This window comes from Myotis yumanensis, unplaced genomic scaffold (genome assembly GCF_028538775.1).
Source record: "Myotis yumanensis isolate MYYU_CA2020_CCGP unplaced genomic scaffold, mMyoYum1.0.hap1 SCAF_7, whole genome shotgun sequence".
Classification (NCBI taxonomy): Eukaryota; Metazoa; Chordata; class Mammalia; order Chiroptera; family Vespertilionidae; genus Myotis; species Myotis yumanensis.
The window spans coordinates 47,005,914-47,033,262 of record NW_027223758.1 but is presented as its reverse complement, the minus strand read 5'-3'; the positions used below and the strand labels follow the sequence as shown (position 1 = coordinate 47,033,262).

At 38.5% G+C, this 27,349-nt stretch overlaps 1 protein-coding gene across 4 annotated transcripts in view; it reads right to left on the bottom strand.

Moving 5' to 3' along the window:
* The window catches only part of CDH7 (cadherin 7), a 121,172-nt gene that overhangs the window by 53,319 nt on the left and 40,504 nt on the right, over window positions 1-27,349 (bottom strand). For 3 of the 4 annotated variants that reach the window (XM_070420436.1, XM_070420435.1, XM_070420434.1), the window contains exons 3-6: window positions 14,640-14,934; window positions 10,586-10,705; window positions 3,964-4,131; window positions 1,060-1,247 (exon numbers count right to left, since the gene is read on the bottom strand). In XM_070420436.1, the coding sequence (XP_070276537.1) occupies window positions 1,060-1,247; window positions 3,964-4,131; window positions 10,586-10,705; window positions 14,640-14,934 (771 nt within the window). The remainder of the gene's footprint in view (window positions 1-1,059; window positions 1,248-3,963; window positions 4,132-10,585; window positions 10,706-14,639; window positions 14,935-27,349) is intronic. The other variant, XM_070420437.1, reaches the window with a different exon arrangement.

The window sequence follows — 27,349 nt, the reverse complement described above, 5'->3', positions numbered from 1 at the left end:
CTTCAGAGTGGGGATTTTCATTTATATTTCAATTTTTAGTGTTTCCAATATTTGAGATAAGCAATAATTCCTTTTGACACTTTTTAAAATTTAACATTTATTAAAGATCATGTCTAAACAGAGCTGAGGGATTAAGTAGCTCATTTTCCCCATATCTAATCAGTGTCAGGAGCTACTTAAAAAACACCCACAGACAGCCTTCAGTTTGGATGATAATGATTTGCTTTGCACTCAGATGGAAGGCATTATGGGCTTCACAACTTACCTTGCTCTGTTTGAATAAATTTTTCAAGCATTTCAATTAATACAAATTAAAAAATTGATAATGTAGCAAGCTTTCAAAATTTTGCTTTTTTAAAAATATGTTTTATTGATTTTTTACAGAGAGGAAAGGAAAGGGATAGAGAGTTAGAAACATCGATGAGAGAGAAACATCGATCAGCTGCCTTCTGCACACTCCCCAGTGGGTATGTGCCTGCAACCAAGGTACATGTCCTTGACCGGAATCGAACCTGGGACCCTTGGGTCCGCAGGCTGATGCTCTATCCACTGAGCCAAACCGGTTAGGGCAACATTTTGCTTTCTGTTTCCAAGTTTATCTATATTATTTTCAATATGTGGAGTGCTTATCTGGTTTGCTTGCAAAGGCTTTCAGTTAATATTAAGGTTTCATTACTGAAATAATCAATGAAGAGGCACAGTCATCTCTCCAAATAGGTCACTTAAAATGAGTAAAACATTGGCCAATGTGCCTATTGTCACAGAGCTATGGATAGGGCGCAGTTCACTCAGAGAATAGAATTGATGGAGTATGATTACACGTCATCAGTAGGCCCCAAGATTATGATACCTACAAATAAATTCACATCCTCTCTTCCTAAAATTAAAACAACAACAACAACAACACACACACACACACACACACACACACACACACACAATGATGGTTCCATGTGGCCATTCAGTTTGTCTAATACATTTTTCCTTCAAAGTAGACATGGCTTCTCAGTAATCTCTGTGAAGCTGCCATATAGAAAATACAAATAAATAAAATGTTACCTTCTGTATGGTAATGATTCCTTCCTGTGTATCTTTGTCAACAGAAATCTTGAAAACCCCCAATCCATCACCATCCACAATTTTGTATTCCATTTCAGCATTAGCCCCTATATCTGCATCAGCAGCTTTAATCCTGGCCACAACAGAGGCCACTGGCAATGACTCAGGGACATTATATTGGTAAGATCCTGTGAAAAGTCAAACAAAAATGAGCCAGACCTTACACCAAGCTAACAGAGGGGAAACAAGTAACTAGTTGGCTATTGTGCATCATCGTTGCTTAATTTGTGTGTTCTTTTTTAATAATGAAGACACTAGGCAATATGAGACTAGTTTCATTTAGTCTCAAGATATTTCAGGAGGATGATTAGATAATAATGAGTATGTATCAGCAGAAACATATGGCCTGAGAAGAGATAAGAAAAGAATCTCCATTCCTGAATTTCTAGTGGTAGGAACTATGCTACTTTAAGTACCAAAATACATGTAAAATAACTATACAGTTAATTCATATACAATCATTGAATGTAAACAACTCAGCTATAACTAACATAAGTATTTAAAAATAAAAATAGTATAGCTTAGGCTTCACATTGGCAAATACAAGCCTCAACATTTCTGATTACTTAATGTTGGAATTTACATAACTTCTTTTACTAACAAAGTTTCAGAAAACTGGACAAGAAAGTTTATGAAAAACAGTATTAGTCTTGTTTTAGCTCATAAATTTACCAAGGATGAGAAGTAATTCTGTGGGTTGTATGCAGGACTGACGGGGGTACAATGATACCAGAGCAGAGGCAGTATCATAGGAACAGGAGGAAAGAGAAGCAAAAGAGAAAAGATAATTTGTCTTAAAAAAATTCTCTTACCAAAATTCTTTTTCAATATCCCTCAACTCAAAAAAAACGAGAAATTAAAAAGTGAGGGAAACAGATGAAATGTGTGGACCAACCCTCCAAAGCTATGAAAGTCCTCTGAACAGATGCTCCTTCACTGTTTGCGCTGATCACCTACTGTCTCCGGCTTCCTCCCCCTAATCCATTTCCTTCAGGTCGCCAAATGTGGTGCATATTCACTTTCTTATACAGAAGAAGGTTTCTCTGAGAGGACTACGTAAATAAAAAATGTATCTATAGGAAACACATTTTAGGCCGAGAACTGTTGCTGTTTGCAATTTTCTAAATTTTGTGAATAAGTTACTGATTTTTAAAGAAATGATTACAATATATGCTTATCATTTTTGAGTGACTCTTTACATATATCCAGAATTTTCCTTAATAAAATCCAAAAATTTTAAGGTTAGGATAGTAACCAAATGATAGAGAAAAATCCCAGCAAAAACTGAAAAATCTAATGACACAACCTTGGCTTCCTTCACTTTTATAACTAGGAGAAGATCCAATGAGCTAGAAAATCGGTGCTGTATCTTATCAAATATTGAGGACTGAAACCACAAAAATTCTAAGCATCACTTTTTACCTTTGTAGGCTTAAAGAGAAACATTTAAATTTATTCTGAGCCCAATATAATTACATTATTGTTTGTATATTTTTAATCCTACAATCCTCACCTCCCCCTTTATAAGCCATCAAGGGGATAGGTTTAAGGATAGGTTCATTTTTTAAAAAGAAAAACTTAGGATATAAATGTTATGGTTGTTGTTTGGTTTTTTTGTTTTGTTTTGTTGTGTTTTTTTTGCGGGGGGTCCCAGGATGTATTCAAATGTTGGCTGAATAACATAAATATTAAAAATATATAAAATGAAAATGAAATATCTAAAGAAGCAGTATTTGAAAGAAAACATAGTGGCATTCATATCTGCAGAGAAAGCCTCTTTGCTTGCCATTATTCGCTCCTAAGGTCTTTGTGTAAGGGAGCTTAGTTCCCCATTTCTATCAAACAAGCATTTTAGAGCCATTGTAGTCTGTAAAATTTCCTTACATCCTTGAACATTCTAAAGAAGCACCACATACACTTAACAAAAGAGGGGGGAAAAGGAAACTGAAAGAGAGCAAGATAAAATGCTTTTTTATAATCAGAACATCTCTACATACAGAATTTTTTTAATCTTTTTTTTGGTTAAGTCAAAAGCCATTTTGCTCAAAGAAACAAAATTGAGGGCCTGTGGTTTTCTGGTTCTTTAGACTGATTTCTTTTTGGAACACCAAGTGTTCGCCCAAGAAAGATGTGGTAGAACTAGAAAGGATTGTTCAATGTGCATGAGGTGGTTAAAAAAAAAGGAGGCGAATAAGAAATGAAAGAGCTCAGGAATCTCCTACTTTGTCTTTCTAATAATATAAAGCATATTTTATATTACTCATTGCAACGATCATGTAAATTACAGATTGTTTAAAAATGTCTTAGAATAAAGTGGTTAATACACCCGGCCAGCGTGGCTCAGTGGTTGAGTGTATGACCAGGAAGTCATGGTTCAATCCCAAGTCAGGGTACACACCCGGACTGCAGGCTGGATCCTCAGTGGGGGGTGTCTAGGAGGCAGCGATCAATGATTCTCTCTCATCACTGATGTTCCTACCTCTCTTTCCCTCTCCCTTCCTCTCTGAAATCAATAAAAAATGTATTTATTTTTTTTAAAAGGTTAATATGTAAACAAAGAAAATAAAGTATAATATTCAGATAATGTGAATGAAGAAGAACCATGTATTTTAGAGAGAAATAATAGAAATATATGATCGCTTTTATTTATTTCCAATATCCTCCTTATTCTATATTTTTGAATTAAAATCATGCCCCTGATAAAACAAAATCGTGGAAGAGTATAGTAACAGCAAATTATCTGTTTGAGAAGAATTTGGAAAAGAAATATTTATAAAGACATTTTTATAGATGGGCAAGGAAAGTGCGCACACCTGGCGCCATTTAACAAAATAGCTTGCTTACTGCGAGGAAAGCGAGGTGGGTTATCGTTGACATCAGTGAGGGTCACGGTGACGGATGTGGTTCCTGAGAGTCCTCCGTTTTGACCAACCATATCCTTTGCCTGAATAACAAGCAAATACTGGTCTTTAGCCTCTCTATCCATGTTTGGAAGGGCGGTCTTGATGACTCCTGTAAAATTTCAAATCCCAGTAAAAGGCATCACGATTCACTGAATTCATATGAGTGAAGCACACTGACATAGGTCATAAGGCCCTCTTGAGATGTTGCCTTTTGTTGCTTTATTTACTTTTTAATAATTTTAATGCATATTAAAGACCAAAGGGATATGATAGTTACATTCAGTATTACAAAACTGAAAAAATGCTGTAATGTGGATGAGTAGGGCTTTTCAATATTGGACAGGAAGGATTATCTTCAAGTTTTTAGAAATGTGGTTCAGGAAACATCACGTTATAAAGAAACAACATTAAATCCGTATCTAGAATAATGGGCAGTCACCTGTACAAGTATATGACAATAAACCCATCCTTTTCTTATCTTTCACACTCTCCAACAACTTAATTCCAGGTGATGTGAAATCACCATGACACCTTCAACTATGATCTCTACTATCCATTTTTCATAAAAATAATGGAAACATTCTACAAAGAAAACACTGAGAGTTGTTCATGTTTAATAAACAAAACACCATTTCAAACTGTGGCTTTGATGCTGGGTGATATTATATCTATAGGTCTGAGGAAAATTACCAAAAATAAGATGACTATGCTAATGGCATCAACAGCACTAAAAATATTGGCATGTTTTGTTGTTATTTCTAATCAGTTGCATTTAGTATTGATATCCCTCAATAATTTAGATGGATGATGAATTGATTTCAGAATTTCATGTTGCTTGATTGGGAAATTTAACTCAATAATCATTATTGTAGTGAATAAGTTATTTTATATTAATAACTATATGATTTAATTATTATGTAAGCATATTAGGCAGTAATATCTAATTATGAGGTAGAATTTAGTTTAACTATGTATGATGTAAATATATAAAATGGCATATATACCTAATATACTTAGTATATGTACATCTAGTTAATATTAATGAAAATGTATTTATTTAATATTGGTCTATAGAGACCTTGAAACTATCAATATGAGATCTTTATTAATTATATATAAGGAATCCAGAATCCTACTTAATCATTTCTTGCACTTTCATTTTCTCCAACAAAGACAATGTCTGACCTATGCACCTAGGACACTTTTGTTTATTGACTTACTTTGAAATAAAATGTCTAATATATTTTATTAAAATATATTAAATATTCTAACTTTTAGGAACAAGTCCGAATTTAAATCCTCTCTGACTCCTCAAGCAGAGGAAGTCTTGTGTCATGGACTTTTCATGAGAGAAACTGGGTTTTATGATAGCGGATGGGTCTTTAGGAAGAAAACAATTATATACAAATCTGGATAAATATCCTTTTTCCCTCATGTTCAGCATAAAAATGGTTTCATATCCTCCAAATTTTTGTATTTAATTTTAAATTGTTTAAAGGCTGTTTCTTCAGTGGTCTGCATATCTTACATTTTAGCTCTAAGTATCACTTATAAGCCTAGGTCCGTGGTCGGCAAACTGTAGCTCGAGAGCCACATGCGGCTCTTTGGCCCCTTGAGTGTGGCTCTTCCTAAGCCTTAGGAGTACCCTAATTAAGTTAATAACAATGTACCTACCTATATAGTTTAATTTTAAAAATTTGGCTCTCAAAAGAAATTTCAATCGTTGTACTGTTGATATTTGGCTCTGTTGACTAATGAGTTTGCCGGCCACTGGCCTAGGTAATACTATACTAGTCCGGCCCTATACTTCACAATATTCTATAGTTCAACAACTGTTCTTGGGATGGGAAACAGATGAGAAAAACCTTTCAATATTTAAGAATGACTTAAGCAATGAATTATGGGTTCCTAAGATTCCAAGTTAGATAACAGTCAAACTATCTTAAGTAACCACATTTTTGCTTAGATCTGAGCACTAGCTGTCAAATACAAACACACAGACACACACACCAACAATAACATCTATATGTTAAGCATTTAAATTATACTTTAATTAGGCCAGTTTCTGTTGTTGTTGTTGTTAGCGATCACTTATTCTAATGTACTAACTGTGTTGGACACTGTTGCACAATTATTGTGATAGAGAGAGGTTCACAGCATCTCAACATGTCAGCAAAGGAAACACTATAGCCTCATTCCCTCAGAGACTGACTTAGAGACATTTATTTTTAAAGAAAATATAGAATTATTAGGAGAGAAGTCCAGTAGTCAAAGTCACTCACTTATTTTTCACACCTCTAATTGTCTCTTTATAAGCGATCCTATAAATAACACTTTCCCAAAGCAAAAATCATGACATAACTTTGCAAAGTAATGCAGATGGCAAAGGTAATTTCTCAATACCTCAAATATTAAACATATTTTTGACAAGAATAAAATAATTGGGAGAGAATTGAATTTAAATAGGGACACTCAAAAAATGATAGATTTATTGTTCTATGACTTTTGCTAGTTCTTCGCTTTTATGTGTAAACTGTAGACATGTGGAAAAGAAGTCTCGGATGCTGGATTTGACTTGCGTTTTGCTATGTATTTTATAGACACACATGCACATGGCAAGTCCTTAACACTATAGCTCTGAAGTGGTAAAGGCCAATCCTGCTAGTCGGATCCCTACAGTTCGGTGAGGGTTTATGCAAGGCAATACTATTTAATTTCAATAATCAATACTTTTCAGCTACTCTAATGAGAAGAATATGTCCTGCAGTTCTCTAGAAAAGAGACTGGATCAGATTTTGGGCTTTCTGAATAATTTTGCATCTGACCCAGTAACCCAGAACTTTTCATGTATTTATAATCCATGTTCACAAAAAAAGTACTGTGCATATGAAACATACATTTATCACTGTTACTGTTCAGCAACAGCACGGTGTTTGGTCGGAAATAAAATTTTAGATGATTCTCTAATGTTCTACCAGTCATGGGGTTTGTTTTTGCATGTTCTGTTACCATGGAATCTTCTGAAGCATTTATGCATGTACCACCTCAGGGTAGGGAATCAAACAATGTTGGCGCCTGCATTCTGCTCATTCATGCTTTGGATTAGTCTCAAGAGTCTGTACTATCACATAACCCAGGGAATATGTGGCTGAAGATATTCATGCTGTCCAGGTGCATTATACATTAGGCATGCAAGGTGAATCTCCTCCTAATAATTTATATTTATTTCTAAATTTTCTGTCTGTGCCTTATATTATTGGGTCTGTCTACCTCTTGGTGAAGCATATAATAGAACCATAAGAAGATAGAGAAGAGCCAATAGTAAAGATGAAAGCTTCTGGAACATCAAAGAATTCCAGAGCTGGCATCAAATAAAGAGACTGAGGAAGAGACTTGCGTAAGCTGCGAGGGGAGGTTGGCAGCCCTGACACACGTGAGGCACCTCCACACCAGGAGCCATGACGCAGAATGGATCACGTGTAAGGGCAGTGGGAGGGGGGTTCTGCTATGGCTCTTACTTACATAAAATTATGAGGTAACAAATATACATGTAATATACAAGGTGGGACAAAAGTAGGTTTTCAGCAGTGAGTACACCAAACACAGAGTTTATTCTTGTATTATCACTTACTAATTACTGTATTATTTTCCATATGAACAACTGTAAACTACTTTTGCCCCACCCAGCATAACACAGGTACCAAGTAGTCACATCTCTATGCCTACAAAAGACCTCCAACATGACAAGTGGTATTTAACACTCAATCCACTGTCCAGGGCCAGCTCTGTGGCCTTGTGACCTGTGCAGTCACACTGGACCCAAGCTGGGTTTCTTGCTCTGCTGATGACATCCTGAAATCCTACTAATTTTAGAACAAGACACCTGCACTTTCATTTTGGACTGCATACTAAGTAGCCAATCCTGCCATATGTGAAAGAGACCAAAACGGGGGTCTGTTTGCTTGCAGGTTTACAGAATAGGTGAACACTCTGAAATAACCTCAGTCTCTCAGTAAATTGGGGGACACTGTGAAGATAGGTGACAGGAATCTCTCAGTTTACTATGACATTATCTTGTCTCCAGTGTGTTCTATTGGCTTGTTGCAGTCAATTGTCAACATCGGTTTTTGCAGGTACTCTCATTCCTGTTTTATGAATGGAGAAATTAAGGTAGGAAGTACAGTTTCCTTTGGTCATTGGGCCTGTAAGTGGTGCTATGATGAACCATGAGCTAGAGGTTTCAGCAATGCTCAGTTATTGATATGTGATCCATAAATAGTAATAGTGATTAATAGTGATTATTAATATGATCCCTGTTAATAATAAACTTAATATTTTTTTCTTTTTAAAAAAGAAATTGGAAGTTAAAAACTTAGAAATGTACCTAATAGTGATTTCCTGGTTCTTTTCTTTAATTTTTTTTTTTTTTTTTTTTACATAATCTCGAGTTAGTATGTATTCAGCATGGGTTTTTTTTTTCTGTCAGAAATGTTACTTTCTTCTCAAAAACTTTTAAATTTAGAGATGAAGAAATAATGTTATTTCTCACAGAGAATAATACCAATACCAAGTAAGGAAGCCTAACTTAAATTAATTTACAGGTCTTCATGCCCTTAAGTACTAAAAATTTTCCATTTTTGTCAGAAAAATACATTTAGGGGGTAAAAAGTGCATTCTCCATCTTATGAATTAACAAAGAGGGTAAAAATTCCCAGAAGAGCTCTGCACTAATGACTACAGATGAGAAGTCCCAAAGATTAGAGGTTTAAAAACTCTGAACAAAATAAAGTCAAACTCTCTTCATCTCTGGTCATACAGAAGCCCTTAGATTCTGAAATTAAACTTAAGTTTGAAGTACTAATAATATGATCCCATGCAATAGATTACTGCCCAGTTAATCAACCAGGGAGACCTTACCTACACAGGGCTTGTGAAAAACCTGTTAGCTTACAACAGAGTTAAAATCAAAAGCCTACCATTAAGAGAAGCAAAATATTTAACCCTTGGAATTAGTACATGCTATTTTTAGAGCGCTTATATAATACAAGAGTATATAATTTGTTAGCAAAATGTCAGAAACTTGTCAATGTCTTTCCAGGCTATAAAGAGTAGATAGAGAAGAGAATGGGTGGGTGTTTGAATTTAAGTTCTCAGGTCTATCCTGAAATCAACCACAAATATGCTTTCTACAGTCACAGGCTTCATATCATGAATAGAATCCTTTCAATTGCTTCTCCTTTAGTACTTGCTTAATCACAACTATTTCTTCTCTACTAGACTTTGCAAGTGGCGTTAAAACTCCACCACCAAATATACAATGCAGTCTCCGAAAATTCTAATGAATGACAGGCTAGGATTAAATTCACATCTCTGTTCATGCATGATTACAACTGCCATTCTCAAAAGACATTTAAAATTTTTATCCCCAGCAGTGACTTGAGAATGAATTAAAACTGTCATTTTTTTAAATATGGAAAACAGGATAAGTGGAATTAAAAATTCATTTAGAATCACAGGTACTATCAAATACTCATAATCATAAGCATGGCTATTTGAAGAATTCTCTGTGATAAAGGCAAAATTCTTAAAACATAAGGAACTTTTGGATTTTCACAGCGATGAAGAGAATCCATGGCACACACCAACCATCTTCACACCCACCCACTCTTCCCTCCACACTGAGCCAGAAAAGATGAATTGATAAAATATTATTTTATAACTGATATAGTGCTCCAAATTATACTCTTACTTGATGTAAACTGTATCAGCTTAAAAGCAAAACACAGCATCTAGCCAAACAGCCACATATTCTATCTAGGCAATCCTGTAACTCATATTTTTTTTGGCTCTTAATATTAAAAATTAGTCATTTAAGTTAGTCTTTGATTTAGGAGAATTCATCCTATCTGTGATGTTTAAACTAATTTCCCTAAGAAATCTGGCCTCTGAAGGATAAACTGAACCTACCACTGATTTGGCTGCATAGCAGGCAGATTTCTTCTTGAGAATTAAATTTCACTGTGTATAATTCCTCTGTGAATTAATTAAAGAATAGAGCCCAGCCTGTATGGCTCAGTGGTTGAGTGACCGACGGTTCAATTCCCGGTCAGGGCACATGCCTGGGTTGCAAGATCGATCCCCAGTGTGGGACGTGCAGGAGGCAGCCGACTGATGATTCTCTCTCATCATTGATGTTTCTGTCTCTCCCTCCCTCTCCCTTCCTCTCTAAAACCAATAGAAAATGTATTTTTTTTAAAAGAATAGAAACAAAAAATAAAATTATATGTAAATAATCAAGATTTTCTTATACAGTCAGGAGATAGTAGTGGAAATAGTTTTAATATATCTTATAATTAGGAATACTGACAAATATTTTTAAATGTTCTTAATAGGTGCTATTGACTTTATAAATAATATGCTACTTATTACCATAATATGCATATTGAAAAAAGCACCATAATATGGTATCAGTGCCAACTATATGGCGTAAAAATCACTAATATTAATTCTATGCCAAGGTAGACATGTTGACTTTCTGAGGAGTGTTGCATTTCAAGTTTTACCTGTCTTGGGTTCCACCGAGAAATAGGGCTGTCCTTGCAGAATACTGTAGACCACGCGGGCGCTGTTGCCATATGTAGGATCATCAGCATCGGTTGCTGTCACTTGTACCACTGAGGTCCCTACATGCCAACCCAAAAACCAATGAATTAAAAACTTCCGATGCCACAAAATGTAAACACTCACAAAAGTCTGATGATTCTGCACTAGATTTGTTTTTAATTTTGCATTTTTGTTTCAAGGCACATTAAAATTTGATAGAAGTATGATAAATACTCATTAAGCCCTCAGAAATATTTAAGGGGCATGAAAATAGGTTGGCAAAAATATAAGATTGATGATGCCTATTAGACTGGGATATGCTCAGAATTGGATGGGACTCAAATTTTTGGCATCTCATCCATCAGGGCCAGGTAACAAGTTTTTAGCAGCAGCAATCTCTCTAAGTCTCAATCACTGTCCAGGAGGCAGCCTGACAAACAAGAGCATCTGAACACTGAAATCATGAAGGGGATCTCACTGCTGCAGCTGAGCAAGCCCAGACAGAAACAGAAACTCCATTAATTGAATAAAGAATATTGGATTATCCATCATTTTAATCTCCAGGTCCAATGAAATATGCCAGTCAGGGAAAGACAAATACCATGTGATCTCCCTCACATGTGGAATCTAATGAACAAAATATACCAACAAACAAAATAGAAACAGAAGCATGGATGGGCACGTTGAACAGACTGACAGCTGTCAGAGAGGAGGGAGGCTGGGGACTGGATGAAAGAAGGTGAAAGAATTAAGCAGAAAAAAAAACACATATATATTCTATAACACATAGACACAGACAACAGTGTGGTGATAGCCAGAGGGTAAGGGGGGGGTGGTTAGGAGGAGGTGGACAAAGACGGGAGAATGAGGATGGAAACAGACTTTGCTCTGGGCGATATAGTATGCAGTGTGCAGATGATGTTTTGCTGAGTTGTACACTTGAAACCTGTGTGGTTCTATGTCACCCCAATAAATTCCACTATAAAAGAATATTGGATTAATATTTAATTGGGTATTAGTTGGCTCTTCTATCTCTTTAGTAATAGTTTTATTTATTTTTTTATTTGTTTCTACTAATTGATTTAAAGCAAAAGCATGAAATGAACATTTCAACCAAACCCCCAAAGGAGGAAAAACATGACAATTTTAATAACTGTTTTATTAGTTGTTTTTCTACAATTCATAAGACAGATGTCATATTGCTTCTTCATTTTATCACATATCTACCTATTCCCTAGAGAGAGCATTTAGTGTGCTCTGTTCTTTTTATTTCCATTTGGGATGTAATCTTAAAAACATTAGATATGTTTTCTTAGTTTCTACATTAAGCACTTGTTATTTTATCAATTATTCTCTATCTAATGGGGATGGAACAGATCATCTTTTTAATGCGTTTTTCTAAGATTCAAGTTTGGCTCTAATAATTTATTGAAAATATGGCATTTTTCATCTAACATTTCTTTTATATGTATTCATACATAGATCTTCCTTTCTAAATGCCTTAAATAAGTCATTAATGTCCATTTTGTAATAAATCTATTCTTTTCTTCACACTATGATTGCCTTTAGCAATTCCATTTTCTTTAAAATTAGGTTGAAATTATGAAGCAAAATAGATGGTGCTGTCCTTTTTTTTACGCTGATGATTTGTTTTGCTTGCTTTCTTTTTTCTTTTATGATCTTGGGTGACTATCACCTGTGAATGCCTGCTAAGTCCAAATAGTAAAAAAATGCATATTTGAAAACCATTTTTAAGAATTAAATTTTATTTTAAAATGTTAGACTCAATGACATTGATATTATCTATTTTCTCTATAATGCACCATCTTACAGAACTATTCATTCTGATGATATTAGTATTGATTTTCTACTTCATTAGAAAAGAAAACAACTTTAAACAAACAAAATGATGAAAAGTATACTTCAGGAAATTTGGTTGTGTACTATATATATATTCTTCTAAAGTGTTTATTACTGTATACACAGACATATTCTCAAATAACTTTAAATTTCCCATGCTTTTTTTATGCTCTTCTGGCAACGAATAAACAATCCTAAGGGCTAGCAAGTATTTTAAATCTTACAATTAGTCAGCATGTAATGAAAAAAAATTAGCCCTCAATATTAAACACTGAAAGCTTGTGTTATATATATACACCATACTACTTAATGGTTATCATAGCTACTTAGTTAGAATAAAATACTCTGATAAACTATGACTAAAAATCCATATAACCTATTTTACATAGAACTTCCTTATTCTTATTTCAAATGTTGATAGTAACCCAATGATCACAATTAGTGTCAATTAAATCTTGAAGGCATTAGAAAATCATTTTCTAAGAAGTTCTGAACTTGTTGGAATCAATCAAAAAAACTAAAATAAATTAAGATGTGCAAAAAATCATGCTGTTTGGCACCAGAGTGGCACCACTGAAACCAAAGCCACAGGGCATCCGTTAGCCTCTGAAACAAAGTTCCCCTTCTGTTCCAGGTGGGAGAGGAAAACCTTAGCAAGCCAATGAAGAGCACCCACCATGCCCGCGGGAATGATGGGGTTGAACTGAATTGCTCTAACACTCCTCGAAATTCCTGTTTTGCTAAACATTACCATCCTGAGGAGGATAAGCTACCTTCTTTTTCTCTAAAACCTCCAAAATCTTGTTGCTGCTGTCGTCACTGTTGTTTTTGTTATTGTGGTTAAACAACAACAGCATGAAGCACTCTGAAGAGGCAAGCTCTACAGGGAAAGTGTGGAAAAGCTTCTTTGGTCAAAGCAATCTGTACACGGAAGCTACTGGAGTGATAATACCACCACTGTGGTTCGGATTTTTCCTGCCCACAAGCATCGATTCCTCTGGCTCATCCTCAATTTGGATTTCTTTGGAATCAAGAGCCATGTGCCCCAAATAAATTTCCCTCTCCCATCTGATAAGAACAGAAATCTTGGGTCACTGAATTCTGATTTCTCCTAAAGGGCACACACAATACACATCTTTGAAATTACACTTCCCAGCACAGTAAATGCGTTTATTGAATCCTGGATGAATGGAATGACCTTTATTGAAAGTAAAATCACACAGGGTAAAATTTTCCCGTGTTAAAATACAAGTTCAATTATTATTTTAAATAAGCATCCTCTTTTGATAATAAAAATAATAGGAAATAAACATATAAAGCTACTATCTCCATTCCAACCCCATAATGTTTTATTGTTTTGTAAGGTCATCCATATTTAAATTAAATATTGGCTGAAACTATTCCAAAGGTACCTGAATATATTGAATTTAAAATAGAGTTTAATATTATTTGATATAAAGTATATACTGGAAGTACTTTACTTTCTATTTTTGCAGAAATGGGGCAATGTCAAAGGGTCTTGGAACAAAACAACCTTCATCATTCTTTTATATATCTCAAACTGAGGATCACTTTCCCATTATTATAAATTCAATATAAAATTCCATGCACTTAAGTTTCTGGAGAAATTAGAAAAAGATTACTGGTGGCATGTGGATGGACCTTTGTCATTCAAGAATACTCTACAGAAGAGACCACCAGATCTAAATGACAGTCTGACTAGCCACTGACAACCTACCTAATACCGTGACCACAGAGAGATGCTTACAATAGTTCATTATCCTACTATCAGGAGAGAGAAAAATAAAAGATCGTCCCACTGCTGTGTCTGCAAAGATTTTCCTTTTTAACTTCTGAAGCATCTTTTTAATTATTACTTTTAAATTGAAAGTGAATGTAAAAACTAAGCAATTTCCTGAGAATACTGAGGTAGCTGTGTAAAAGGAAAAACTTGCTAATTTGTCATAAAATAAACTAACATGCTGAATAATAAGTATTCAGGTCCTGGTTACTAACACATCTCCAACACTCCCCTCACCCTAATTGTTATGTTATGCAAACGTGATTTTTTTTTCCCAGGACATATGATGATTTAATTTTAAAGCCAAAGCCCCTAAAATCAGACCCTGCAAAACAAGTGCATTGTTTACTTACCCACAGGAGACATTTCGGGGATCCCGGCGGTGTATGGGCCATCCAAGAATTTGGGCTCATTATCGTTGATGTCCTGAATCTTGATGACGAACTCGGACTCGGGCTCCACGGGCTTGTTGGTGAGCCTGTCCAGCGCTTGGGCTCGGAGCGTGTAGTAGGCCTGCTCCTCGCGATCCAGCCTCTTGGTGGCATGAATATCCCCCGTGTTCTCATCAATAATGAAAATGGAACTTGCCCCTTCGCCTGACAAGATGTATTTGATGGAACCATCTCCTTTATCAACATCAGAGTGAAGCTGGTGAAAAATTCATGTGAGATGAGATTAACTTACAAGGGAGTCAGCAATATGGAGATATGTAAAAATAATTCTTATGTTGGGCAGCCGCACACACCATTTTTTTGGTTCTTGGAAAGATCAGCTGGCGCTCACTGTGCACAGAGGACAGGCTATTAGAGCATGTCCGCTTGCACTAGTGAGCAAGACAATTTCATTTCTTCCTGTAAACAGCCTCATCTCCAAAGGTATTTTATCTCTCTCCCAAAGTTAGGAACTCGTGGTGTGTTTTTTGTTGTTGTTGTTTTAAATATATTTTTATTGATTTCAGAGAGAGGAAGGGAGAGGGAGAGATTAAAACATCAATGATGAGAGAGAATCATTGATTGGCTCCCTCCTGCACGTCCCGTACTAGGGATCGAGCCTGCAACCCAGGCATGTGCCCTTGACCAGAATCGAACCTGGGATCCTTCAGTCTGCAGGCCAACACTCTATCCATTGAGCCAAACCAGAGAGGGCCGGAACTTGCGGTGTTTTTTTTTTTTTTTTTTTTTTTTAATGGGTCTGTCCTTGCCTGATTTCCTAGTAGACATCTCCTTTGAACTGAGCAGATATCCAGTAAACACGTATAATGGGTTGATTTGGTCTTGCTCCAAGCAAAGGGACTTGCTATAGAACATTTATAAATCTCGGTCTAATAGAGTATGTATTATACTTATAAATACCAGAATTCTTTGAGGCTGCCCCTCCCTCCCACTCCACTCTCTTTTTCATAACTGTCAAATATGGATGTATGTCCATCACTAAATCAGCCCCCAGATCCTGTTCTATACTTCAAAATTTGAAGCTGGAAAAAGAAAGCACTGCTCTCTGAAGTAGGAATTTTAAATTAATACGTGCCTGAGACTTCAACTAAGCCCTTTCTCCAAATACCAAGAACTGCATTCCTATTTGCATGATTAACCCTGGCATCAAGGAGCATGGGTAGTGCAGCCGATTTGCATTTTCTATCTCGGACTGTCTCTTCTGCACGTCAGAACATTATGTTGAACAGAGGAACCTTAGGAAACTCAGAAACAATTACACATTTTTTCTGAACTTCATCACCTGGGAAATCCAGGACTCAACCTGCCATTTCAACAATCATTCATTCTCTAGAATGGCCATCATTCTGGACTTGGATAAATATGAATGCAAAAACCCGATTTACCAAATAACACAGCTTCCCGCTGTCCTACAGAACTGTGTCTGCAGTCTTTAAAAGACGAGGTGCTAAAAATATAAAATATGGCAAACTGCTTCGGAAGGTGCGTGCAGGGCATATGTTCCTTCTGTGGGGGCGGTTGGGGAGAGCGCTGGCTTGCACCCCGGATTTCTGTTAAGTGATCCCTCCACTGTGCCAGAACAGCTGTGTTTATACTCTGCTTCAGAATATTCAAATACCTGATTTATGCCTTAGTTTCTGTAGCTTTTAGTCAGGACTAAAAAAGTACAAAAAGTGAATTTCTGGCACCAGTTATAATTTAAATTTATTCAACGTGGAAGCATCAGGTGGATCACTGTGCTGCATGTTTATCCAGAATGTGGAGAAGTTGTAGTCCTGAAATACAGTGAATTACTTCACTTTCTTCCGTCATTCTCAGGGTTACTACTCCATATGTATGTCCCTCTAATTTAAGATGAAGAAAGTTGAGAAATAGTATAGTTTGTGTGCTCCATGTGCACAAAAACTGTTCTTAATGTTCTCTGTGCAATAACTCATTCTGTGTTCACATAATGACTCCATCATCCCTACTAACAGATGAGGAAACCGGTGTAGACAAAGACTAAGGATTTTGCCCGAGGTCCTGAAGCCACTCTCTGTGGCTGCACCAGGATTACAAATCCCTGCAAGCTGGTGGAAGCCCATCGCCACCCCCTCCTGTGGGACCCTCCCACTGAGAGACTGGCACATGCCATCTGCCCACACCTGACAGCTCCCCAAATTTTAAAAAAATCTCAGTGCTTCAGGTGGTTTCCATCCACATGCTTTATGACTCACCAGAAGGCTCCTTTCTTGGCATTATATAACAGCACTAACCTCTACACCAGTGATGGCGAACCTTTTGAGCTCGGTGTGTCAGCATTTTGAAAAACCCTAACTTAACTCTGGTGCCGTGTCACATATAGAAATTTTTTGATATTTGCAACCATAGTAAAAGAAAGACTTATATTTTTGATACTTATTTTATACATTTAAATGCTATTTAACAAAGAAAAATCAACCAAAAAATGAGTTCGTGTGTCACCTCTGACACGCGTGTCAGAGGTTCGCCATCACTGCTTTACACCCTCGACAACACATACCAAAAAGTCCAAGTCCTGAGACAAAGGCAGATGATGAATGAAAATAAGTTGTTTTCTAGCTGCTGACACCTCAAGTACTCCCCCTGTAGATACTTGTCACAGTCACCCTCCAAACCATTCCTCTCCTTCACCTGAGCCTCTGGGTTAGGAGTGTCTACACGCTGCGGCTGGCTGTGGTGGGAAATGTTAAGGAAGAGTTGACGACGACAGAAATACATACATAATACACAGGTCACTCCTTCAGTCACAGGCCTGCTGTATCTCTAAATCTTATTAGGGACTCCCATTTATAGAACCAGCCCTTATGATTCATTTAACTAATCCCCGTCAAAACCACTGCTGTTTTCATTGCATCTCCAATTATGCGAGGATTAGATTCTTTCTCCTCTAACCCCCACCACACACACATCTGTTTCAGGGGCCCTTGAACTTTTTACCATCCTCTCCATCACTGGCACTTTCCCCCCAGCAAGGACCATCCTAGGCTTATCATCACTGCCAAACTTCACAAGTAGAAAAGGGCTTTTAGTCTAAGCTCAGTGACCTTGCAACTGTACAGACACGTACAGTTAAAGGTGATGACCAACACTGAAGTGTTAGGGTAGATATGTGATGGATGATCAGCTACAATCAGACATTGGATCTGTGAGTCTATGCACATTATAATAATGTTAATAGGTAGAGGAAAACCCATGCTGTTAGAGAAAAACTACCATCCTTCTGTTATGAAAAAGTACACTCAGCAATGAAAAATGTTACAAGTGTAGAATTACCAAATGGTATTCTTAAATTGACACATGTGTCTATGTAGGTGCAGGAACACACACACACACACACACACCAGGCATGCACATAACCTTTGTCAATGACTGAGGTAAGTACTACTCTCCAGAGTGAAAACCTCTGGCCAGGAATAAAAATAAACATTCAATGATCCTACAACATGGTAAGTAAATCAATAAACATTATATGAAAAAGCACACTCAAAAACAAATATTTGTACTCTATTTGGGGCAAAGTAGAACTCAGGATGCTATATCTATTTCACTAGAAATAACTTTGTAAACATCTTGTGATCCATCTAAACAACAACAAAATCTCGATTCATTACTCACCAGACAAAATTCACCTATACTGCCTGGGTTCCTAAATAATTTTCAAAATAAGTGTCATGACACCACAGTAAATATTTACATCATCATTATTATTATTATTATTATTATTATTATTACTAGATGCCCAGTGCATGAAAATTCGTGCACTCGGGGGGCGGGGGTCCCTCAACCCAGCCTGCACCCTCTCACAATCTGGGACCCCTCGGGTAGGGTCTCTAGGCCTAGCCTGAGATCATGGCCTATCGGGGCTTTCCTTCCCCAGACTGCAGGCAGCTGGCCCCACCCCCACTGCTGCCACTGCTTGCCATCTGTGGTCTGCCCCTCCTCAACCCCCCGCCCCTCCCCTCCACCTGCCGCCACCAGTGGCCTCCCTCTGCAGGCAACAGGCATGGGGTGCGATGGCTTGGTTGGCCTGGGCCTCCCTCTTTCTTTGCTTGGGGGCTGGGCCAGCCCGGCGAGGGGCCATCTGCCTACCTGATCGCCACTAACTGCTGGCCTGCCTGCCTGATCACCCCTAACCGTTTGCTTGGGGGCGGGGCCAGCCCTCGAGTGGCCCTGGTGGTTCTGGTCTCTGGTCGTTCCAGTCCTTATGCTTATGGTGGCTGGCCTTTTATTACATAGGATTATTATTATCATTATTGCAAATGAGCACAAACAGTGAGGAGCACATAGCCCTGACCTGAGTCTAGCTCCTAAGGGGCCAGAAGAGACAGGGAAAGAGATAAGATCATATGTGACTCCCAGAACTCACTATATGCCAGCACTGTGTGTGGTAACAAAGTATATACCCAATCATGTTGGACTCTTCATATCCTACAAAGGCCACGAACACAAAGTACACTGTACAAGGCACCCTAAAACATATGTTTAATAATTCATTATAGCTCCATCATCTCCCACTTGGTAAAGAACCCACCCAATATCTCTTATTTTATCAATCCCTTCTTTTAGATTTCTCCAAACAACAATCCTAATTTGGAATCTTAAAATCTTTCACTTGGGCCATTACAAAACTGCCCAGTTATTCCCCTTTAGTGAGTCACATCATCTAGGCTGTCACTGTGCTTGTCAGAAAACATCTCCCTAAAATATGCAATGAATTATATCACACCCTCATTAAATACATTTAATTGCTACCCAGGATTGATGGATTTAACCCCAATTCTAAGCACAGGGCTCCATGTGGGGGTATGCTATCACCCCGGTCTCTCCTTCCTGTGCTCCAACATGGACCTGGTGTTCACCACTGCCTGAGCATGGCAAGCATTTCTATGTTTTTCAAAACACGTCCTTCATCATCCTGCTCACCAACGGCATCCTACTCGACTTAATGCAAGTTCTCTGTTACTGAGGTCTTAGCAACCTTACTGTCCTCCATGCAATGCTGCTTGAATTTCTACAACAGAACGCATCAAATTCCGCTTTATACTGAAAGTCTGGTTTCACTGTTCGTCTATCCAACCCCTCCCTTAACTTATAAACTCCTTAAGAGATGGGTTCTTTTAATCACCATAAACAATAAACAATCTCAATAAACAATTTGTTGTATTAAATTTAGCAAATGTATGAATCCACTTCGTAAAGCAGTCATGCTTGTTTTATTTCAATTTCTATCCTTTTACATTTTAATGGCATTAGGCAAAAAGAAAACAAACTCAACAACAACAAAAACACATCCTGTATCTCTGGTGTGTTCTCCCTACTCCTCTAAACTATCTAGATGGAGCACAGACACCTTGTTCTATATGCCCAGGGTGACACTTGGCATGTTATATTGCACCAGCAAATTTGCACACCTGTGCTCCCCCTGAGACAGAGCCCTTTAGGAGCAGATAAGATCACATACACACACACACACACTCCAGGAGAGTTTTATACACCTTTCGATGGAAGAATCTCCATGTTCTTGATTAATTTTTACTTTTTTTTTTCTTGAAGACTGCAAAGACCAAAATTAAAAATGGTTCAATGCACTGCAGTTCTGACGATTTTCTTACAGGTATTTAATCAACTAGGGCCTGATACAAACTAATGAACTACCTGGTCCAGCACTTTCAATTCATCTGCTTAAAGAAAAGTCTGCAAATGGTGATAAAGACTGAGGTTAAAAATTCAATTAAGCGTGCAGGAGGCAGCCGATCAATGATTTTCTCTAATCATTGATGTTTCTATCTCTCTCTCCCTCTCCCTTCCTCTCTGAAGTCAATAAAAAAAAATATTTTTAAAAATCAATTAATTCTACAGATGAACTTTCTTCCCTCTATAAACAGCTTAAACTCTGCTTGGTATCATCTGACTGGTGACCTGGTCATTATGCTCTGACTCTTAGTCTCGTCTGTGAAATGGAGAGAAAAATATCTACACATGGACTTGAATGAAAAATTGTGGCAACTACTGGCGATAACGCAGCAGAATGTGACTGATTAGGGTAAATGACTATACCATCAGAATTGTACTTTTTAATGTTTTTGCCTTTGAAAACATACTAATTTCATGTCATGAAAAAAGAACAAATCTAGACATAAGATGAAACTATTGGGAAAGAGATAATGTTTATCTTGGAAGCTCTTGACACTGATAAAATATCTCTATGATAATCCTCACTGACCTACATATGGTGAGGACAGAAATAGTTATAGATTTGCATTCAATTTTTCCTTGTAAGGAACATTTGAGAATAAGAAAAATGAAAAACACATTATTATATAAATTAAAGTCTATGCTGCTGCTACATTTGTTTATAAAAAATCAAGTAATGATGTCTAAGTAAAAAATATGCATATTCTCTTTTGAGGAACATGTTAATAAATCTGTGGATGGTTTTTATTGAACATAAGCAAAGATTTCTAAGGTGAATTTTCTACCATAGGTTTACTTATTATAGATCCCTGGAATTTTCGAGTTTAAAAATATATTACAGATTGTTAGAACTGATGCAATTTACTTTTACTAAACTTTCACAAGGTTAAAATTGTAAGTATAGAGGGCAGATTTAAACAATAATTGGCAGAAATAAAAGTGCTGGAATATACATATTACATACAAGTTTTCTTTTCTCATTATGCTTTCTAATAGATTCTTCCACATGCCACTGGGCACCTTGTAATTATCAAGCTGTTGAGGAAATATTACACATGAAAACAAGGGGATGGGTCCTTTTTTTTTGCTTGAAGTACTCCTAATTTATAATTATCACTGTGGTCCAGGATAACGGGACACAATTTTCTCATGAAACCTCTTTGAGGAAGGCGCATGGTTTAGGAAGTATTGACATTAATTTCTACACAGAGAGGAATACAGGAACAGGATCTAATGCAGGAAGTGCTTAGGTAATGTTTAAATTGCCAAGAAAACCCCATTTCTAATTTTTTTTAACCAGCAATAAATAAAAAGAAAGGAGGGACTACCCAGATTATGTTTATTCTCGGAAAAAGTTCACACTAATTCAGTGGCGATAAACATCCCGTGCAGGGTCTCAGTTCATTTACTTGGTAGCTGAATGCCACCACTGTTAGGTCAGTGCAAAGGAACCAGGGGCATGCCCGGTGAATCTCCACTCTGCTCCTGGCTGAGCTGCCCTTTGTGGCTCTTTACTCTCAGTTGATCCATCTGTTATAGATCAGCATCTGCAAATGGACACTTGGCCTTGAACGGTGATGTGAGGATAAAAGGAAGGAATACATTTGGAAGTGCTTTGTAAAAAGTAACTTTCTATCCCTATGTATAAAGTACAGCAGAACAATCTGCATTCCTTATGGAGGAATGCTCCCGCTTTTGTTTGAAAGCTTCTACACGTGTGCCTGTGGCGTGGTTACTCACAGCTTTCCATTAAGAGGCACATCTTGCTCATCAGGGAGCCAGCGATAACCACGCAGAAAAGCATTCCCACTTCCCCACAGCGGCCTGCGCCTCCCTAAAAAAAACGAACGGCACGGTGCTCATCTCCTCCTCCCGCCAGCAGCCATCTCCAGGGGCCATCCCAAACTTTCCAACAACTTCCTCTGCCGTGACCAAATTTTTACTGAACAAAACTGCTCCTGGGCTGATGTCCCTGTGAGCACATCACATTCTCTACTTCAGGATCCTGTGCAATACCTGACTCACTCAGTCCTAAACGCCAGGCAGTGAACCGGAAGCTATTAGTTAGGAAGCAAATCCCTGGGAATTGTAAGCTTTTCCCTCAGGAACGTAGCTTTTAATCTTGCTTTTTCACTAGAGGTTGAGCAGGCAATGTAGTCACAAGAGGTGGAGCGGGGCTACTCAAAGTATGGTCCAAGGACTGGGTCCGTGTCTCCAGGTCCAGATAATCCGAAAAATGAGAGGAGGAGCTCAGCAATGTTCATGATTGTACAGAGTAACTGGAAGTGGTTGAATCTTATAATAGTAATAAATAGGGATGGAATTTTTTCTAAGTAACTCCTATGAAATGTAGTTACAAAGTTATTAGGAGGTCACGACAGAGCATGTACTGTGTTCTGAAAAACAAATAAGCTTGTCAATAGCCCTTAACCCAGATTAGCTAAGAAGTGCTGGGTCAGTGGACAGAACCTCACAGGATAGCTCTGTGACTGCTTCTAGGCACTCATCCCTTTAAAGCTCGTGGCCAGCCCCATCATGAGGGGAAACTGGAGGGTCCTCGCCACCCCAGTGGCACAGGCCATCTGCAGGGCCATCCTTTAGACTGAGATGCATGTTTCACACCTGGCATTTTAGAGAAGGCACTCAGGTAAATCCCTAATGGGTTTGCAAAATATTTCCTGAAGTCTTCCGCACTGCGCTGCCTTGCCTTATGCACTCAAAACCAGAAACCAGAATCGCGAAGACGATGGAAATAAAATTTTGGAGTTTACATTTGGGTGAGAAAATTCCAACGCTTGGTAAATTGCCAATTGGCAAAGAGAGCGAGCCATTTTGCCAAAGGTGATACTTTTTGGGGGGCCATCCCACACCCCATGACCAGCTGAGCTTTTTAGCTCCTCCTCCTCTCCTAATTCAGGACAATTTTGAATGAAGACCCTGCCTAGCTCCAGAGCTCCCCCTGATACACTCTCCTTTTTCCATGCCTCCAAATGCTTTAATGTCTATAAACTTCACGCTATGAGTGAACCAGTCACAAGAGTGAGGAGGATTCACTGTGATGTTTTTCACGGGGGAAGAGAAAGAAGCAAAATGGCCTTCACTCGGCCCCGCGGCCACATCTGTAAGCATTTGTCCCCACATGACACTCTCCTCACTCCATTCTCCTTGCCCAGGGTGAGCACCTCATGTTCACTCAAGTGGTACAGTGCCAGATCTGCTGCAGAATATTTCAAATGGAGTATGTGTCCATAGGCTCAGACCTCTTTATTTTTATTTTTAAAAGCTCTCCAGGTCATACTATGATCCACCCAATGTAAGAACCACGGGCCCAAAGGAAGAGAGGAATACAAGAAGAGCCTAGGGAAATACCCTTCCATTTTACTGACATCATTTTGAAAAAACAAGAGAAAACGGTTTCTTAACTAGGTAAAAAAGAATATAAGCAGGTCTGCAGAGCTTTGGCAGTAATTTGCTGAAAAGGTACAAATTTAAAAAACATAACTCAAAAAAACTTCCGGCAAAAATTCAATAAACACAGAAGTCTCTTAAATGAAGACAATAACCCGTTTCACACAACAGACCCTCCAGGGGATATGGGGCTGTCTCTTCTAAAATAGAGTAGGTATGAGAAATAAGACCATACTCTGCCTCAAGTGACCTCAGAAGAAACTAAGACACATTTTCTTCTCCAAAACAAAATAGCATGTGGAATAAATGAGGCAAACAGAGTTCTTCCCTAGCCTTCCTGCACCCTCAGCAACCACAGTGACTTCAATATCCTGCCTTCCCATCGCTGACAATCTTGACTGCATTGTTTAATGCCCTAAAAATAAAAGTTTCCATAAACACATGTAATACAATCAGTAAAGCTACAGGAAGAAAAGGAAAGGCAGAGAGTAAAGTGGAGGGATTGGCAACATGGAGTGAGGTTAGTAATAGTTGACATAAGGGTGAGCCAGACTTGGGAAAGGCATCATGGGTTTTCCTGGGAGAGAGGGCCTGGCCTGTCCGTCTGCATTTACAGGTTGATCTGGTGTCACCTGGAGGATTCCACCAGCACCATCTCGAGGGAGGTGGCGCATCCCAGCGCTAAGAAACAAGCAGGGGAGAGTGAGTAGCACCATTGCTTAAGACTGATTTTTTGCAAAATTTGGTTTGGCTTTTAAACTAATGAAATTCTGTCCCTTCTTAAAAATGCAATACATTCTCTGAGTATTTTCTTTAACAGCCACATTTATTTCATAGTATGATTCTGTCCCTTCTTCTCAAATGAGTACCAAATACTAGCACTCTGCTCTCCATTAATCCACGAACTGAGATTCAAGGCAAATAAAACAAGCTTTCTGGCAGCACAATCAGAATCACTAAGGTGAGTCAGAATAATACTGACACCGACTTCACATCTGTATTAAGCATCTGACAAAGGACAAGAATCAGGGGACTGGAGGCGAAGAGCCACAGATGCTGCTCTAATGTTGAACCCGAGGCAATTAGTACCTTCTTGGGACATTAGTTTGTTCATTTACAGAATGGATCGGAGCAGGGAGTTATCCTGACAACTCTCTCTAAATCCCCTCCAAAGAAACCTGGTGAACTATAATCACCCATCCAGATTCCTCATACATACTGAGTCCTGGGGGCTTTGTTGTAGATGGATGATAATGCCTTAGATTACACAATTTTATAAAATCACATATAGGAATTGTTGGTTATGTGCTAAAGTCAGGACTGTTGTAGAATATTTTCAGATGATGGCATCCTCAGAAAATCCCATAGATTTATTTTGTAACATGCTTTTCTATAATTTCAAAATGTCTGTTTTGTAATGGTTTGTGGGGGAGAAAAAGACATTAAGACATTATTCTAGGGAAGTTGCAAGTGAGGACCTGTTCTCCCTATGTATACCAGCTAGAAATTTGGTTAAATAACTCAACAAACATAATTAGCTTTTGATTAAAAATGTATGAAGAACATACACAACTTATCTTTAAAGGGAACATCAAAATAATATGCTACTGAAACACAATTGTCAGGTCAAGTGTACTTATTTGAAAGGAAATATTAATAGTCTTACAATTTATAGCATATTTTAGGCACAAATGCATTAGTATCACTTACAAATATACACACTCAGAAGACCCATCTGCTCTCTTTCCCTGAGATTTACAATGTTATACATTTGCTCTGCTTCATCTAGTCACATTATAGACACCTGGTTAAAATGTATTGTGTCAATCTGAACTACCCCACCCTCCCTGCAGTACTACTGGAGTGACAGTAACTTCCTGGTAGAAGCCTGCTACCCAGGGCTCTTACTAAACAGAAACATTCAGGAGGCATCATTTTGGTGGGTGTCTCCCCCTTGTTTCCTATGTTGATTATAGTAACTAAAACTCTGACTACTGTGGACCAATAAAAATAAGTAATAAATAAATAGCGCCAACCGAATCTCCTTTCTTTTATATTATGTGTTTAAAATCCCATAAGAAAATGGGCGCATGGTGTCACATGTCAAATATAAAACAACTAGAGGCCCGGTGCACGAAATTCATGAAGGGGGGTGTCCCTCAGCCCAGCCTGCACCCTCTCCAATCTGGGACCCCGTGGGGATGTCCAACTGCCAGTTTAAACTAGGACCGCTGGCTCCTAACCACTCCCCTGCCGGCCTGATTGATGCCTAACTGCTCCCCTGCTAGCCTGATTACCCCCAACTGCCCTCCCCTGCCTGCCTGATCACCCCCAACTGCCATCCCCTGCTGGCCTGATCACCCCCAACTGCCCTCCCCTGCTGGCCTGATCACCCCCAACTCCCCTCCCCTGCCTGATCACCCCCAACTGCCTTCCCCTGCCACCCTGATCACCCCCAACTGCCCTTCCCTGCCTGCCTGATCGCCCCCAACTGCCATCCCCTGCTGGCCTGATCACCCCCAACTGCCCTCCCCTGCTGGCCTGATCACCCCCAACTCCCCTCCCCTGCCTGATCACCCCCAACTGCCCTTCCCTGCCTGCCTGATCGCCCCCAACTGCCCTTCCCTGCCTGCCTGATCGCCCCCAACTGCCCTCCCCTGCTGCGACCCGCCTCCTCTGCCAGGACCCGCCTCCTCTGCGTGAGGCAGCGGAGACACCAGGACTGGCCTCCTCCACACTGTGCAAAGCAGCAGGACCCCCAGGTCTCACGGCGCAAAGTGGCTGCCGGGCCCCGCCACTGCTGTGCGTGCGGCCATCATGTGATGGCCATCTTGTGATGACGTGAGGGCGTGATGCCACCTAGGCTATTATTAGTATAGATTAGTAGTCACTGTGACTTAGTAATCACTGCCAGGAGTCCCATTCTAGACTGCAGTCCTATGTGAAATGGAACCATTTTAATCATGATAAACTTATGACAAAATTCTCCCACAGGCCCGATCACATTTAACTCGAATCTCATCACTCCTGTTAAAATATGTAGCTGCTCTGTTCCTTTCTGTAATCGAATACTTCTTCACTGTCTATTTGCAATCCTGACTTTTATCCACCCTGTTTTATGTATTTTTTTATAGCTCTCTTATGCAAACAGCTAATGGTGAGAGCTAATATTTATTGCATAATTATGTGTCAGACACTATGGCAAAAGAGACTTTAATTCTCTTATCAAACTTCTGTGGTAGGTTTTATTGGCCTAATTTTATACACTAGGAAATTATGTTTTAACAGATTAAATACCTTCACCAAGCTTACACAGTAACCTCACAGACACGAATCGAACTCTCACCAACAAAGTCTGTATTCAACCCATTCTTATCTATATATGCTGCCCCCATCCATTTCCTCCCATGAGAGATGACTAACTCTAAACCAGCGGTTCTCTACCTGTGGATCGCTATCCCTTTGGGGGTCTAACGACCCTTTCACAG